This window comes from Scyliorhinus canicula, chromosome 4, assembly GCF_902713615.1.
Source record: "Scyliorhinus canicula chromosome 4, sScyCan1.1, whole genome shotgun sequence".
In the NCBI taxonomy this organism is placed as follows: Eukaryota; Metazoa; Chordata; class Chondrichthyes; order Carcharhiniformes; family Scyliorhinidae; genus Scyliorhinus; species Scyliorhinus canicula.
The window spans coordinates 62,059,471-62,076,274 of record NC_052149.1 but is presented as its reverse complement, the minus strand read 5'-3'; the positions used below and the strand labels follow the sequence as shown (position 1 = coordinate 62,076,274).

Below are 16,804 nucleotides of genomic sequence, written 5' to 3'. Positions count from 1 at the left end.
CTTTAACCTGGAGTTACCTCTCTCTCTGCATCTTTGATGATTTGATTGCCTGCAGGTGCTCGCATTCCGGGGCATCTCTGACTGTGTCTATATAAACATTTCTGGAACAAGCCTTTCCATTCACCTGAAGAAGGAGCCGTGCTCCGAAAGCTCGTGTTTGAAACAAACCTGTTGGACTTTAACCTGGTGTTGTAAGACTTCTTACTAGGAAACTGAGAGGCCTAGAGAGAGTGGACATGGAGAGGATGTTTCCACTAGTAGGAAAACTAGAACCTGAGGGTACAGCATCAGACTGAAGGGACGTTCCTTTAAAACTGAGATGAGGAGGAATTTCTTCAGCCTGAGGGTGGTGGATCTATGGAACTCTTTGCTGCAGAAGGCTGTGGAGGCCAAATCACTGAGTGTCATTAAGACAGAGATAGATAGGTTCTTGATTAATAAGGAAATCAGGGATTATGGGGAGAAGGCAGGAAAATGGAGATGAGAAACATATCAGCCATGATTGATTGACGGAGCAGGCATGATGGGACAAATAGCCTAATTCTGCTCCTATGTCTGATGGTCTTAGGTGAGGTTGTCCCCATGTGTCTGCTGCCTTTGTCCTTTCGGTGGTAGAGGTCATGGGTTGCTGCAATGCATCTTGTAGATGGTACACACTGCTGCTACTCCTGCACTGGTGGTGGAGGGAGTGAATGTTTAAGGTGGTGGATGTGGTGCCAGTCAAGTGGATACAAATTCAGACATGGATTTCCTAGGCAAGATTAATATGTCTAACAGTGCTTGTAAAACCTTCACTACTGACCCATAATTAACAGAAAAAGTATCTAGACGTTTATATGAATAATGAATGATTGATTTTAATAATTGCTAAACTTACTTTAAAAGATTTTGGGCTGGATTCTCTGGTGAACCAGCACCGTGTTTCCGGTGGCACACTGTTCATTGGCGATGGGACTCCCGCCACCAGCCGGCCAATGGGATATCCCATTGAAACCATGCCATCCCGCTGGGAAACCCAAGAATTCTGGCCTTTGTGTATCAGAATGTAAGTAACTGAGTAAAAAATCAATCACAAAAGGATCGTCTACTTACAACAATTTGTGGGCCATATTTTTTCTTTTTACCTTCGTGGTTTTCTCTATAGTTTTTTTTAATGTCTCACAAACAAAATATCTCAAGGACAAAAATACATGTTTTAGCTAATATAAATGATAAAACATTTCTTATTCAACAATGGGGAGTACTTTATTTCTATGTAACCCTCAGCAACAAATTTGACTAATGTTTCACTTACCAGGTCCTGCAGTTTCTTATTAACTAATTATAGGGAAACAAGATGACATTTTTTGCCCAGGAGGTTCGCCAACAAACATACTCCTGAGTTAATAAGCATGATGGTATATCAGAGAGCATATAACCTCAGTTTTGATTATACTGAGGAACCAGAGGGAATTCTCAGGAGAAACTATGACACAAAAGACCAGAAAGATAGAGAAGAATATTACCGCAAAGATGCAGCATATTAGTCATAATTGCCACAGATCTTAATGTATTTTGCTCATGGCGATCAGTACAATTACTACACAGGTTGGTTATTTCCCTGTATAGTTATGAGATACCCAATGAAATGTAATGAGTCTACATTTGAAAAAACATACAATCAGTATAATGCTATGTATGGGCTCTAATTATAATGTTTGCAATTTCTTAAACTTTAAGATTGAAAAATGACTTGCAATTTTTAGGCAAGGCAGCATGTTTGTAGCACAATGTCTGCGTTATCTCAATGGCTTCTCAAGTCATTATACTGTACATCTTACCGCTAAGGATATGCAAATATAATTTACAGTACGTGCGGAGTGGAACGCATTGACACTGCTGTCGATGCACTGGAGAATTGCGATTTGAAATTAAGCTGGTGCCTACCATGGTTTTGGCGTCAAAACCAATTCTCTGCCCAATCCCCTTTCCCGATTTTGGTGTCGGCTGACGGAGTATCCCACCTAGTGCCAGTAATACACTGTCAGATATCCTGGATCTCACTGTGGTTATTGTCTTGCCTGCTGGTCTCAAAAGGATAATTCCAGTACTCATGATGCCTTTGAGAAGTACAATGATCCTGTGTTATTTTCAAACTGAGACCATCTTATTTTTGTGCATTCTGATCTCCCAACTACTATTGCATAACTAAAATTATGGTTTGTCTGTAATTTATTTTTATTCGTTAATGGGACATGGGCAATGCAGGCTGTGCCAGCATTTATTGCCTATCCCTAATTGCCCTTAAGGGGGCAGTTAAGAGTCAACCACATTGCTGTGGATCTGGAGCCATATGTAGGCCAGATCATGTAAGGATGACAGATTTGTAGGTTTTCCGGGCAAGATTCAAGCCTTTTACGAGCTGGGAAAAGGACTTTGAACTTTAAAGCAGTAAAAAACAGCCATGTTTGGGACTGCAGGACATTGACTAAACTTCCCAGCAGCTTCAGCCCTGTGTGTGTGTTTAGAGAGGCAACTCTCGAAATCCACAAGCAGCAGAAACCCAGACAGGCCGGTGATTAGTTTATCTCCAAGATAAAGGAGTTTGTGACATCACCAGACTAGACCGGCAGAAGAACAATGCACCTGGGTTAGTTTCAATACAGGCGCTGATGGCCCTGGCCCAGAGGGAAGATATAACCCATTTCCTTAATGGGATAGCATTCAGCAACCTCCGGAGGGGCAATAGGGTGCAATCAAGTACCTGATACCGAAGATAACGATGTTAAGCCCACGTATGCTTCAACGGGGGCTGAATATCACAGTAGCAGATAAGGCCGTAGCCCACCTGATACCGAAGATAACGAGGTTAAGCCCACGTATGCTTCAATGGAGGCTGAAGATCACAGTAGCAGATAAGGCCGTAGCCTTTACTTGGTGTATACAAAGGATGGTCACACCTGCCAGCGCGCTCTTCCTTTTTGTCACTCTTCTCTCCTCGCTCCTGCTCATCATCATCGTGCTCCTGGTGCCTGCCTTTCATTTTGTTCCAGCACGCAGCCTGAGACCCACTGAACAGTTTAAGTTTAAACTAGGATTGTGAGTATCCTCTGGAAGTTCGCGAAGTTCCCAAGATTACTATAGTGGATGAGGCTTTTGGGGAAAGGGGGTTGCATGCATCTATCATAGTTTTAAGACACTGCTAAAATTGTGTAAAGTAAGCTTTTACGTGGTGCCCGTTTAGTATTCCTTCCATAGTCATAGTTTTGTAAAGCATAAGGCATTTTGTGGTGTTTTCTAGCATTTGGTGATATTGACCTTGAACGTTTAATAAATACCTATATTTGGCTTTCAATTGGAGTCCGTTTTGAGTTTTCAATTCCTCACCAACGATCTCTGACGAAGTCACAATAGTAAACATCCCTTACCATAATTCCGGTGTCTGGGACCGAGGGGTACCCTGGGCGCCTCGAAACCGCCCACTCAGGAAAGACTGCCAGATAAAGGTGGGCAGAGACTTTCCTTTCCTCTCTCTCCCGGGGGCGCTGCTCAAGTGGAATAGGCGCAAGGTGGTTGTGAGTCCACCGTTAAGAGAGAGAGGATCACCCGGGCAGTGGTGGGGCTTGGACAAAGGGGTGTCAAGCCCAATATAAGCCCGTTGGGTGGAGTTAGAAAGGGGGATCCCGCTACAGATTTCCTTCCCTAAAGGACATTAGTGAACCAGATGTGTCTTTGCGACAATCGACAACGGTTTCATGGTCATCATTAGACTTTTAATTCCAGATTTTATTGAATTCAAAATTCACCATCTGCAGTGACGGGATTTGAACCTGTGTCCCCAGAGGATTTACTCTGGGTCTCGGGTTTACTAGCCCAGAGACAATACCACCACATCACCGCCTCCCAAATTCCTGGCTTTTAAACTGTTTTTTCATGAAAAATCTGAAGATGAAGGTTAGGCTGATTGGCCAGTTTCTGTTGAATGAGATTATCAAACAGCCCAAAGGAAACTATAGTGCATGGACCAGTTTGATCGGCAGGCAGGACTAATAAACAGAAATGGATGTGCTGTAATAGCGTTTCTGAATGAAAATACACCTATTTGTTCAGTGTTGTCATTTTCCTAATCTTCTCCCAAATTTGTTCCCTTCTTCATTTTTCATTTACTCATCAAGGTGAGGAACATGAAAGCGAGGGAGCAATAATTAGATGTGGCAGAGGACAGTGCTAAGGATAGATATTTTGAGAGCCCCATTAGTAATAGTGCAGGCTGGGTACAGGGACCATTCTAGAGATACTCTGGCTCTGTTTGGATAAGTAAAAGTGAAATCAAGCATGGCCATTCTGAGTTGGATAATGGATGCAAGACAGTTGAAGTGTACAGTCTGGTCAACTGAGCCAAAGCTTGAAGTTATGTTAAGGTGGATGAGCAGGGAAAAGTCACCGTGAACACAGGTGGCTGACATCAGACACTTGCATGAAGCCAACAGGACTTATCAGCAAAAGAAAAATTGAAACAAATCCGAGGATAAAGTCAGCAAAAAAAATATTTTCAATTCAGTTACTCCAGACTGCCATCACTGATGCATATCGTTCTGAATTTTGAGAGCTCATGGAACGCCCAGAGCGTCCCACAATTGTTAGACTGCCCTTTTATGCTAATTGTCCTGCCTCTGAAATTTGGTCTAATGATTAGTGCTGCTGCATACTTATTGGCAGAAGTCGTGCCCATTACATTGCTGACAGGGCAATGGAGTTTCCAAGCTCTCAATTTTTGATTATCGGGTTTTGATATCAATCTAGTAGTGACAGCACTTGTACAACTGAATTTAACATATTGCCTCTTGGTTACACATTTTCTAGTATTTCAACTAATTGTTGAAATGAAATTTATATCCTGAATTTGAAGTCAGGGAGAGATAAATATTAGATAAAATTGGAAATCAAGGAAATATCATAACTGAGTTAGGAAACCTTTAAAGGAAGAGGAGGACATTTTCTTCACTAACTAAACCACAGGAGTTTTATTTGACGGCTTCTTTACAGCAAATTAATGCTGAACGTGATAGCCAATCATCAAGCTATGCGTGGCTTCAGATTGTGAAAAGAAACAAAATGAATCCTAATATTAATATTAGACATTTAATTTTGACAATTTATGTAAGCTATCAAAAGTTCACTGCATTTTTGTAGTTACAGTGGTTATAAGACACCACAGGCCTTCAAAGATTGTTTTTTGTATGTGTTCATCAACTGTAAAAGTTTAAGTCCTGTAGAAATTGTTTGGCAATTAAACAGACATTTTTTGTACCTATATTTATTCCAGCATTGCTCTTCTCATATCCTGGTGATGGGAGTGTGTTCTCGATGTATCCATACTGGGGCAAACTCTCCAAAACAAAGATTAGTTCCTCTGTGATGGTGTCTTCGTCTGTGGCAGACAGACATTCTAAAACCAAACTGGCTTGTGATGCTTCATCCACTGTAAACATATCGCCTACAAATAAAGAGGTAATGCTGTGTTATATTATTAAAGTAGCTTTGCTTTGACAAAATAATAGAATGTTTCACAAGGGAAGTAGGAATATTATGGGCTTTTTATTGGGCTGAATTTCACTGCGGGCTTCGGGACCCCAACATCAAGGTGAAAGGTAGGTCCCGAGTCACCATTTGCTGGCAGCAAGACAGGCTCGGTCATTTTACCATGGATGGCCTTTTGGTAGACCGCCTGCGGGTCCGCTGTCCAATTATGGATGGCTACCGATGCTATTGGCCCAATCAGAGGCCGACAGCTCTGAAGTCTCAGAAGCACAACCGAGAGAGCTGATTGTTACTGAAGTAAACCAGAGATCTCGAGCCTTGGACAGGACAGTAAATCAAAATTTCAAGGGATTTGAGGGTTGTAAGATAAAATTATCTGGGGAGATTGTTGGCGCTGTGGAACTGTCTTTCCAGCCCCCCCCCCCCCCCCCCCCCCACCCACTCCCCGGACCTCTCTTTGGGCCATGGAGCCTCCAGCTCCATTGGCACACTGGGCAGTTGCAGGGAGGCCATCATCATGAAGCTATTGGCAGTATTCAGGTAGTTTTCTAAAATTACCCTTTATAGGACCTTTCAGAATGAAAACCAGAGGCCCACTTTCTTGGTGGAGGGAACCAATCTGCCCCTCACGGTCCACTGCTGGCAAAATGCCCATGCTGCAGGGCTGAATCAGGGAGCTGTCCCGATGCAGCCCCCTCGCTATTTGACTGGCTCTCAGCCCCTCGCCTCCCAGCTCAGCAGCCGGAGGTTGGTAAAATTCAGCCCTGTTGTATTCAATTCTGGCTGATAGTGCGAAACGATCTGAGGGATTATTGTATTATTTCACACTGGCTGCAGTATAAATACAACTGGAGCAAGTAATCTTTAGGAGTGGGAAAATCAGACCTATTGCATCATTGTAGATCCTTACTGGGAGAGGCACACCCATCCCCTGCTTGCCTGCAAACTCTGAGATGGCACAGGCATGATGTTAAAACCTGCTGATTTATACTCTACTTACAAACCTTGACCACGTAATGTTAGTCAATATTGTCACTCACCAAAGAGGACTCAAGAAGGACACAGAAGTAATTTTATTTAAAGGGCCAACAATCAACTTGCTGGTAAAGTAATTTAGAAAGAATCTGCCATTTAAAGTTCAGGAACTACTCTGGAGGGTTATTTAGAGATACTGTGGTGTTTTATCAGGGGGCTTTGATCTATACTGCCAAGTAGGACTGAGGATTTGGTGACCTGCCCACACCAGGAAGTATGGGTCTTCAATTGCAGCGCCTCTAGCTCTGCAACATAAGATGGAATAGTGGCCGCAAAGAGGGAAGGTCTGTGCAATACTCTTTGCCAAGTTGGAGCTGGACATCCCCCATGCTCCTTACCAGTGACAGGAAGCTGTCTGAAAGGCTAGTCAATGCACCCAGCATCTCGGTGTGCATCCTTATCAGTTTCCTCCTGTATACCACTCCAACAAAATTTTCATCTGAGCCCCCTGTAGTAGAATTCAACCTCACCCTCCAGTGAGCTGGCACATGAGCCATTATTTTCTCCATGGCCTAGCAGCATCCAAAATGGCATCACAGGGGAGTTGTCAAGCAAAGTTTAACACATATTCTGAGGATAGCTACACAATTACTTGACCAAAGAGGGAGATTTTAACGAGATTCTGAAAGGAGGCGAGAGGTAGGAAAGTTTAGGGCTAGAATTTTGATTGCTACTAGTTAGGTCATGGCTGCTAAGATTCATGAGGCTGTACCCCAGAATTTTCAGGGTGTAAGGAATAAAAAGAAAGTAAAAATACTTTTAAAAATTCCGATATACCAAGAGTAGAGGCAAATATTTGTAATTCATTTTCAAATCTTTTTTTTTCATCTGAGCATATTTAACAGCATAGACATTTAGAGATATTTAGATGCTATTCCTGACTTTGCCTCATAAAGTTTCATTAAATTCACACAATATTGTATTCTTGTGAACCCTTATAAAGCACCAATTCTATAACATTATATTTATATCCATCTATCTAAATCAAAAACTGCATGTGGGAGGATTGCCCACAGCTCCCATATGGGGTCTAGCATCTGTGTTTGGTGGATGCAGTATTTGCAGAATCTTAACTTTGAATGCAGTGGACTTGAACCTACCCGTGTATATTAATATTTCCTCTGACTACACCATCCAGCAGATGGATTTTGGTGTCACCAGTAACCTTGATCAGTTTTCTGCATGAGTTGAATTTCAAAGTCCTCTGTGCACACTGGGCCTTACTCTTCTCTGATGATGTTTTGCAATCATCACATATGGATTTCAAACGATTTCACTTTCTCAATGGTCTTATATGGACATTAACACAATAAACCCACATCTTTACAATTTGCTGATTCAGACTTTTAATTACATTGCAGTTATCTACGATGATGCTTCTGAGTCGGGGGGAAGGGAAAGCGACAGGGAGTAGGGAGTTAAATGGAAGGATAAGCAGCAGGTTGGCATGTGTGCAGGTGGGTTTAAGTTCAAGGCAGACTAGGAATGAAGCAAAAAGGAAGGATAACTTAGGACATCTCATGATGTCCAATTTCTCTAATAATGATAAGAAAGTCAGCAGAAAGGCACTTTACCTGAATGCTCGTAGCATTCGTAACAAAGTTGATGAATTAACGGCACAAATCATCGCGAATGAATATGACTTGATAGCCATTACGGAGACATGGTTGCAGGATGGTCACGACTGGGAGTTAAATATCCAGGGGTACCAGATGTTTCGGAGGGATAGACAGGTATGTAAGGGAGGTGAAGTAGCACTAATAATCAAGGACGACATCAGGGTGGCATTGAGGGCTGATATAGGTTCTATGGAGAATGAGGTTGAATCCATTTGGGTAGAAATTAAAAATTCTAAGAAGAAAAAGACATTGATAGGCGTAGTCTATAGGCCACCAAATAATAGCATCACACTGGGACGGGCAGTAAATGAAGAGATAACTAATGCCTGTGAAAAGGGTACAGCAGTTATCATGGGAGATTTTAATCTGCATATAGATTGGTCAAATCAGCTCGGTCAGGGTAGCCTTGAAGAGGAGTTCGTTGAATGTATCCGGGATAGTTTTCTGGAACAATATGTAATGGAACCGACGAGAGAGCAAGCTATCCTAGATCTGGTCCTGTGTAATGAGGCAGGAATAATTAATGACCTCATCGTTAGGGATCCTCTTGGGAGGAGTGATCACAGCATGGTTGAATTTAGTATACAGATGGAGAGTGTGATGATAGAATCCAATACCAGGGTCCTATGCTTGAACAAAGGGGACTACGATAGAATGAGGAAGGACCTCGCTAAAGTAGACTGGAAACAAATATTTTATGGTAGGACAGTTGAGGAGCAGTGGAGTACCTTCAAAGAAATCTTTCATAGTGCTCAACAAAAGTATATTCCAGTGAGAAGGAAGAATTGTAAGAAAAGAGGTAATCTACCATGGGTGTCTAAGGAGATACATGAGGCTGTCAGATTGAAAGAGAAGGCTTACAAAATGGCCAAGATCAGCGGGAAACTAGAAGATTGGGAAAACTTTAAAGGTCAGCAGAAAGCCGCGAAAAGAGCCATAAAGAAAAGTAAGATAAGAAAAAAAACTGGAACAGAATATAAGGACAGATGGCAAAAGTTTTTATAATTATATAAAACTAAAAAGAGTGGCTAAAGTAAACATTGGTCCGTTAGAGGATGAGAGTGGTCATTTAGTTATGGGATATGATGAAATGGCGGAGGCATTGATCAAATATTTTGTATCGGTCTTCACAGTGGAGGACACTAATAACATGCCAGCAATTGACCAAGAGAAGAAGGTAGGTGAGGACCTGGAAACCATTACTATCACGAAAGAGCAAGTGTTGGGCAAGCTAATGGAGCTCTCAGGATAGATAAGTCTCCTGGCCCTGATGGAATGCATCCCAGGGTACTGAAAGAGATGGCTGGAGTAATAGCAGATGCACTGGCGGTAATTTTCCAAAATTCGCTGAACACTGGGGCAGTCCCAGTGGATTGGAAAACAGCAAATGTGACGCCACTGTTTAAAAGGGGACGTAGACAAAAGATGGGGAATTATAGACAGGTTAGCTTAACCTCTGTCGTGGGGAAGATGCTTGAGTCTATTATCAAGAAAGAGATAGGTGGGCACCTTGATAGAAATTGTCCCATTGAACGGACGCAGCATGGATTCATGAAGGGCAGGTCATGCTTGATGGATCTCTTGGAATTCTATGAAGACATTTCGAGCAAGGTAGACAAAGGGGACCCAGTGGATATGGTGTACCTAGATTTCCAAAAGGCCTTTGACAAGGTACCGCACAAGAGGCTGCTGAATAAGATAAGGTTGCATGGTGTTAAGGGTAGAGTACTAGCATGGATAGAGGATTGGTTGTCTAACAGGAAACAGAGTGGGAATAAATGAGTGCTATTCTGGCTGGCAATCAGTGACGAGTGGTGTGCCTCAGGGATCGGTGTTGGAACCACAATTATTTACAATTTATATAGACGATTTGGAGTTGGGAACTATGTGTAAGGTATCCGAGTTTGCAGATGACACGAAGCTGTGTGGCAGAGCAAAGTGTACTGAGGACTGTAAAACCTTACAGAGGAACATTGACACATTGAGTGAGTGGGCAAAGGTCTGGCAGATGGAGTATAATGTCATTAAGTGTGAAGTTGTGCATTTTGGTAGGAGTAACAATAGAACGGGTTAGTACTTAAATGGTAAAAAGCTGCAGCATGCTGCTATGCAGAGGGACCTGGGTGTACTTGTGCATGAGTCACAGAAGGTTGGTCTGCAGGTGCAACAAGTAATTAGGAAGGCAAATGGAATTTTGTCCTTCGTTGCGAAGGGGATTGAGTTTAAAAGTAGAGAGGTAATGTTTCAGTTGTACAAGGTGCTGGTGAGACCACACCTGGAGTACTGTGAGCAGTTTTGGTCTCCACACTTGAGAAAGGATGTGCTAGCACTAGAGGGGGTACAGAGGAGGTTCACTAGGCTGATTCCGGAGTTGAGGGGGTTATCGTATGAGGAGAGGCTGAGTAGATTGGGATTATATTCACTGGAATTCAGAAGGTTGAGGGGGGATCTAATAGAAACATATAAAATTTTGAAGGGAATGAATAAGATAGAAGTAGAAAGGATGTTTCCACTGGTAGGTGAAAGTAGGACAAGAGGGCATAGCCTCAAGATTAGGGGGAGCAGATTTAGGACTGAATCAAGGAGGAACTTCTTCACTCAGAGGGTGGTTAAAGTATGGAATTCCCTACCGAAAGGAGTAGTAGACGCTACTTCATTGAATATATTTAAAGATAGGGTAGATGTTTTTTTGAAAAATAAAGGAATTACGGGATATGGCGAGAATGCGAGTAAGTGGTTCTGAGACCACGAAACGATTAGCCATGATCTTATAGAATGGCGGAGCAGGCTCAAAGGGCTGGATGGTTTACTTCTACTCCTAGTTCTTATGTTCTTATGTTATGCAGTCTAGACTTTAGAATATTTGCAGGGAGTGAGGTAGGTTTTTGTATTGATCAGGGCCAGTGATCAGGAAGGAAACATTTTCCAGCTCTTTGGACCAAGCACCTGCATAAAGTACTCACTTGTCACATATTATCTTGTTTAGAATCGTAGTAAAAGATCCTCCATCTTGCCCAGACAGTGAAAATACATCTCAAGCATCAAATAATACAGCTCACAATTACCATAGACGCGATTCAGCAGACCCAAGTTCAAGTCCATTAAACAGTGCATTTAACGGGGTGAAAGACCCTGCTATTCAATGGCATTTTTCCATTTTTTTTGGCCTTGACAAGCGATTCCCCATCGAGGCCATTCTTTAAGTCATTTCCTGGAGCTCGCCTGTGCAGGAAGAAGACTCGGGGATCGGGGTGCCATTTTTAAAGGCAGCTCCGATATTTTGATCACCCCTCACCCCTCCAGAACCCCCCAATTCATCCTATTTACCTCTTCCAGGGTCCTCAAGCCCCCCCCCCCCCCTCCCCCCCACCTCACCCCACCTCTTATGGGCAAGGCCTCCCTGTCCCTTGCATGGGCAACTTGGCACCTGGACACCTTAGCACTGCCAGACTAACATGGTGGAAGTGCCCCTTCTAACCTGGTAGTGCCAAGGTGTCAGCCTGGAACTACCAAGGTGCCCAGGTGCCAGGGGAGTACCAGGATACACACTGCCCTGATCCTAACCACCCTGGGGCCTCAACTCCCCAGGAGAACCGATGTGCCATCACAGCTGGCCATTTAAATATGCACGCCTCAGTCTTTGAGAGTGCGAGGCACCTCAGCCACTGAGAATGAGAGGCAGATCACGATGCGCTGCGAGATTCCGTTGAATCTTGCGAGACACTTCGAGCATCGCAAATCTTGATCGGACCTCTCACAAGATTCAACGGCTTTGTCCCAACACCAAGTCAGGCGTGATAAGGCCACTGAATTGCACACATATCTGAACTTGCAGTGAATGGAGTTTGTTAAGAAAACAAAGTTGATCTGGTGGGATATAAAGAGTTACATGATTAATTACACTGGATCTAATAGAATTCTTTGAGGAAATGACAAAGTTAGTTGATGAGGGAAGGGCTGTAGATGTCATATACATGGACTTCAGTAAGGAGTTTGATAAAGTTTCCCATGGCAGGTTGATGGAAAAAGTGAAGTCGTATGGGGTTCAGGGTGTACTAGCTAGATGGATAAAGAACTGGCTGGGCAACAGGAGACAGAGAGTAGTGGTGGAAGAGAGTATCTCAAAATGGAGAAAGGTGACTAGTGCTCGGACCACTGTTGTTTGTGATATACATAAATGATCTGGACGAAGGTATAGGTGGTCTGATTAGCACGTTTGCAGATGATACTAAGATTGGTGGAGTTGCAGATAGCGAGGAGGACTGTCAGAGAATACAGCAAAATATAGATCGATTGGAGAGTTGGGCAGAGAAATGGCAGATGGAGTTCGATCCAGGCAATTGCGAGGTGATGCATTTTGGAAGATCTAATTCAAGAGCGGACTATACGGTCAATGGAAGAGTTCTGGGGGAAATTGATGTACAGAGAGATCTGGGAGTTCAGGTCCATTGTACCCTGAAGGTGGCAACGCAGGTCGATAGAGTGGTCAAGAAGGCCTACAGCATGCTTGCCTTCATCGGACGGGGTATTGAGTACAAGAGTCGGCAGGTCATGTTACAGTTGTACAGGACTTTGGTTATGCCACATTTGGAATACTGCGTGCAGTTCTGATCGCCACATTACCAGAAGGATGTGGATGCTTTAGAGAGGGTGCAGAGGAAGTTCACCAGGATGTTACCTGGCATGGAGGGTGCTAGCTATGACGAAAGGTTGAGTAGTTTAGGATTGTTTTCATTGGAAAGACGGAGGTTGAGGGGGAACCTGATTGAGGTCTGCAAAATTATGAGAGGTATGGACAGGGTGGATAGCAACAAGCTTTTTCCAAGAGTGGAGGTTCAATTACAAGGGGTCACGATTTTAAGGTGAGAGGGGGAAAGTTTAAGGGAGATGTGCGTGGAAAGTTTTTTACACAGAGGGTGGTGGGTGCCTGGAACGCTTTGCCAGTGGAGGTGATAGAGGCTGGCACGATAGCATCATTTAAGATGCATCTAGACAGATATAATGAACGGGCGGGGAACAGAGAGAAGTAGATCCTTGGCAAATAGGCAACAGGTTTAGATAAAGGATCTGGATCGGCGCAGGCTGGGAGGGCCGAAGGGCCTGTTCCTGTGCTGTAATTTTCTTTGTTCTTCTTTGTTCTTTGGATAGCTAATTTAACCTGGATGAAAACGGTGGTCAGAAGAAGATGGATGAAGAGATACAAATGTTGTGATGAATGTAGATATTGTCAGATATTATATTTTATATTTGTGGCAGTAATGTTATTAAAAGCCTTGATTAAGGTATTTATATATTTGTTGCAGTAATATTATTAAAGAATCTAGATTAAGGTATCTAGACTGTATGTTTGCTAAAGCTGTAATTAGGAGTCATAAAAGGTGAGGTCAGGATTGATTTCAAACATTTATTTGGTTACAGATAAAGGGGTTAATGGAATCATGTTTTGATTGCTGGAGATTCCCTGAAATGTAGATAATATATGGGGGAATGGTGTTTAATTCTAGCTAAGCAGGCCATGGAACTTAGTGGGATACACATGATGTAATTAATGGGAGCAGCCAGATCTGTCTGTAGTTTGGCTGCATGCTGGAAGTTTTTAAGTTGAACAGCAGTCTTGCAAAATGCTGGCAGGTTGAGCAGAAGAGTCTGACCAGATGGAAGGATTTTCAGATTGTTACTGAAAGGGTCTTTCTCTCCAAAGGTCTGGACAGATAAGCAAGTAAACCTGTTCTGTCAACATTATTTATAAGTGGCATTTGAACTGTATTGGGTTGCGTGATTGGAATGTCTATAGTGGAGGTGTAAGGTATAAAGTTAAGGGGCGCGATTCTCCCAAAACGGGAGAAATCGTAAAGCTGGCGTAAAACCCGGGCGGGTTTTACGGCAGCGCGCCCCTTCCCGACCGGGGATCGATTCTGGTCCCCGGTCGGGGCTAGCAGCCCGACGCCGTAGGCTCCGGCAAGACGGGCTTAACGAAAATCGTTAAGCCCGCTTGCCGGAGTTAGCGCCGGCTGACGCGTCATATGACGTCAGCCGCGCATGCGCAGTTTGGAAGACTCCAACCCGCGCATGCGCGGGTGACGTCATCGCGTTTTTTGCGCGAAACCCGCGCATGCGCGGGCCGGGTTGCCCCTCAGCCGCCCCGCGAATGGATACTGCGGGGCGGCGGAAGGACAAGTAGTGCGCGGGCATCGGGCCCGCTGCCCGCGATCGGTGCCCACCGATCGCGGGCCCATGGCACCCTTGGCACGGCCGTGGTACTGCCGTGCTAATCGGTGCCATGGTTATTAATAGCGAGTTAGTCACGCCGTTTTTACGAACGGCAAGACCAGGTGTGTTTGCCGTTCGTAAAAACGGCGTAAAGGGCTGGGACTTCGGCCCATCTAACAGCTGAGAATCGCTGCCGGCCGTAAAAAAAACGGCGGCAGCGATTCGGGTCGGGACTTCGGTGGGGGGGGGGGAGAATAGCGGGAGGGCGGCAAAAATGTCGGGAAGGCCCTCCCGCTATTCTCCCACCCGTCGTGGGGGGCGGAGAATTTCGCCCAAGGTTTTTCCCTTTTATTTAAGAACTGTTAAATTGATGAGTGTAAAGCTATTTAGTTGAAGTTAATGTGGTTAATTCTGTGTTCAAATTTAACGTTTTCTTTTTCCATAAAATATACCTATTGATCAGAGTCATTACTCCTTGGGTGAAGAATCCTTTCCTCACAGTTTAAAAATTAAAAAAAAAAATTGTTTGGTGTTCTTGCCTGGTATCCTAACAAATGTTGGTCTGAGATCTTAACAATCGGCATATGTAAACAGCAAAGTTATTAAATGAATTCCTTCAACGGTGCAAATAGAAATCAGGAATAGCCAAATATTTCTGAATCCATGTTAATAAACATAATTTGTGGTTGCTTCATCGTACAATATATCAGGGTCATGAGAAGTAATGCATTGCTTAACTTGATAAGCTTATGTAATAGACAAGGAATCAATGTCATCCCACTCTTGGAGGATAAAAACTGGAGAACAATCCAGCTCAACATAAGGAGAAAAGAAAGTAAGATTACAAATGGCTTGAAGGATGCCTTATTGGCCATTGTTTTGACTGCTTGGCACCAGTAGACTAGGATGTCCTGTACTGAGAATTTTGGTCTGTAAACTATATGTTCCCAAACCAAACTGAGGGGCAGAAATAGCCCTATGAATTGTCTAAGGCAGTGAAAATCTCAGAATATTACTTTAAACCATAAACCAAAGTAGGGCCAAAGATGTAGGGTTAAGCTGGTAGAATGTACATTAAACATAACATCAGAAAGCCATCAACACATGGAATACACTTCCAGATAGAATTGAAGGAAAAGACACAAAACCATTTAAACAAAAAGTAAATGCAACAATGTTGAATTCATGACCCCAGTATTCTAAATACACCAACCAATCTTGAGGTGTCGTAACAGTGTATACAAATATACAAGATTGTGAACTAACCAATTTGAATTGTAGGAGGTTGATTGTTGACTGGCATTACAGTGATGTTAAGGTCATAGAAAGGCAGAGAGCCATGGAGTGGCACTGGTGGTGGAAGAGGTCCATCATAACAGCAGCTATCCACTGTACCTGCTTCTGCATCAGAGACAATTACTGTTACAGTGTCCATGCAAGAACTGTGTCCTATTTCACCGCCTGGAATGCAAAAATAATGATTAACGTGTCAACAAGTCCTTATCGGGTTGATAGTCTCAACCAGTACTAACATCGGAAGCACATTCAGGTTTTGAGTGGATTTGTAAATCCCTTTTATTAACATATGCTGCCTGCAGAAACTAGCCCTGCACAGGGAGGCTGCAGGGTCAGATTATTTGATACAGCAGTTCACAAGCTGCTGCTGTGCATAAGGAGAACTCACAAATCTTGGTGATTTGACTGTTGCTCCATTCACTAGATTGGAAGGAAAAATTAAAGGTCTAAAGGAAGAGACATGTCTTTGTTAAAAGAGTCAGGTTGAGGGGTGTTGAAACATAGTGTTGCCTTCTTTGTGATAGAGGTGTACCCTCTTCCAAACTCTGCTGTCTGTCTGGGAAGGAATGGCAGAGCAGGTGAACGCAGCTTCAATATTGAGGAAGTCTGACAAAGTGTTTCCCTGAAACCTCTCCTTGTCCTGCCGTTCTCTGAAGCAAAGAGGAACTCTCAAGTAAATGCCCATTTTAGCAGAATTAGGTCCTTAAAAAGATTTTTTTTAATTTTTGGAAATGCCAAGATGTGAAAAGCCATACAATTAAAATCTGAATACAATGCAAACAAATAGTCAAATAGTGCAGTAAAAAAGGGGTCTATCCTCCTTCGCTCTGCTTATTTTGGACTTCAGTGCTGGAGCCGGGGACATGCTGTGCTGCCTGTATCTCACCTGACCTGAGTCAGGAAGGTCGGGCAAGACAGTCACTTATGAATTTTAGTGCAGTTAAGTGTCTATGGAGCAACAATCTGGTGTTGATTGCCAGACTGAGGAAGTTATGGCCTAATATATAAAAATTAAAAGGAAAATCTCTAAGAAATGGTCACAGACTATTGAACAATTAAATTGTGAAACAAGTGGAATATTTATTTTGTACGTTTATTTTCTGGTTAAAGTTAACACTACCTCC

General features: G+C 43.2%; 1 protein-coding gene across 2 annotated transcripts in view; it reads right to left on the bottom strand.

Moving 5' to 3' along the window:
* frem1b (Fras1 related extracellular matrix 1b) overlaps positions 1–16,804 on the bottom strand; it is a 344,830-nt gene that overhangs the window by 151,288 nt on the left and 176,738 nt on the right. For both annotated transcript variants that reach the window (XM_038794342.1, XM_038794341.1), the window contains exons 17-18: positions 15,651–15,845; positions 5,291–5,476 (exon numbers count right to left, since the gene is read on the bottom strand). In XM_038794342.1, coding sequence (XP_038650270.1) covers positions 5,291–5,476; positions 15,651–15,845 — 381 coding nt within the window. The remainder of the gene's footprint in view (positions 1–5,290; positions 5,477–15,650; positions 15,846–16,804) is intronic.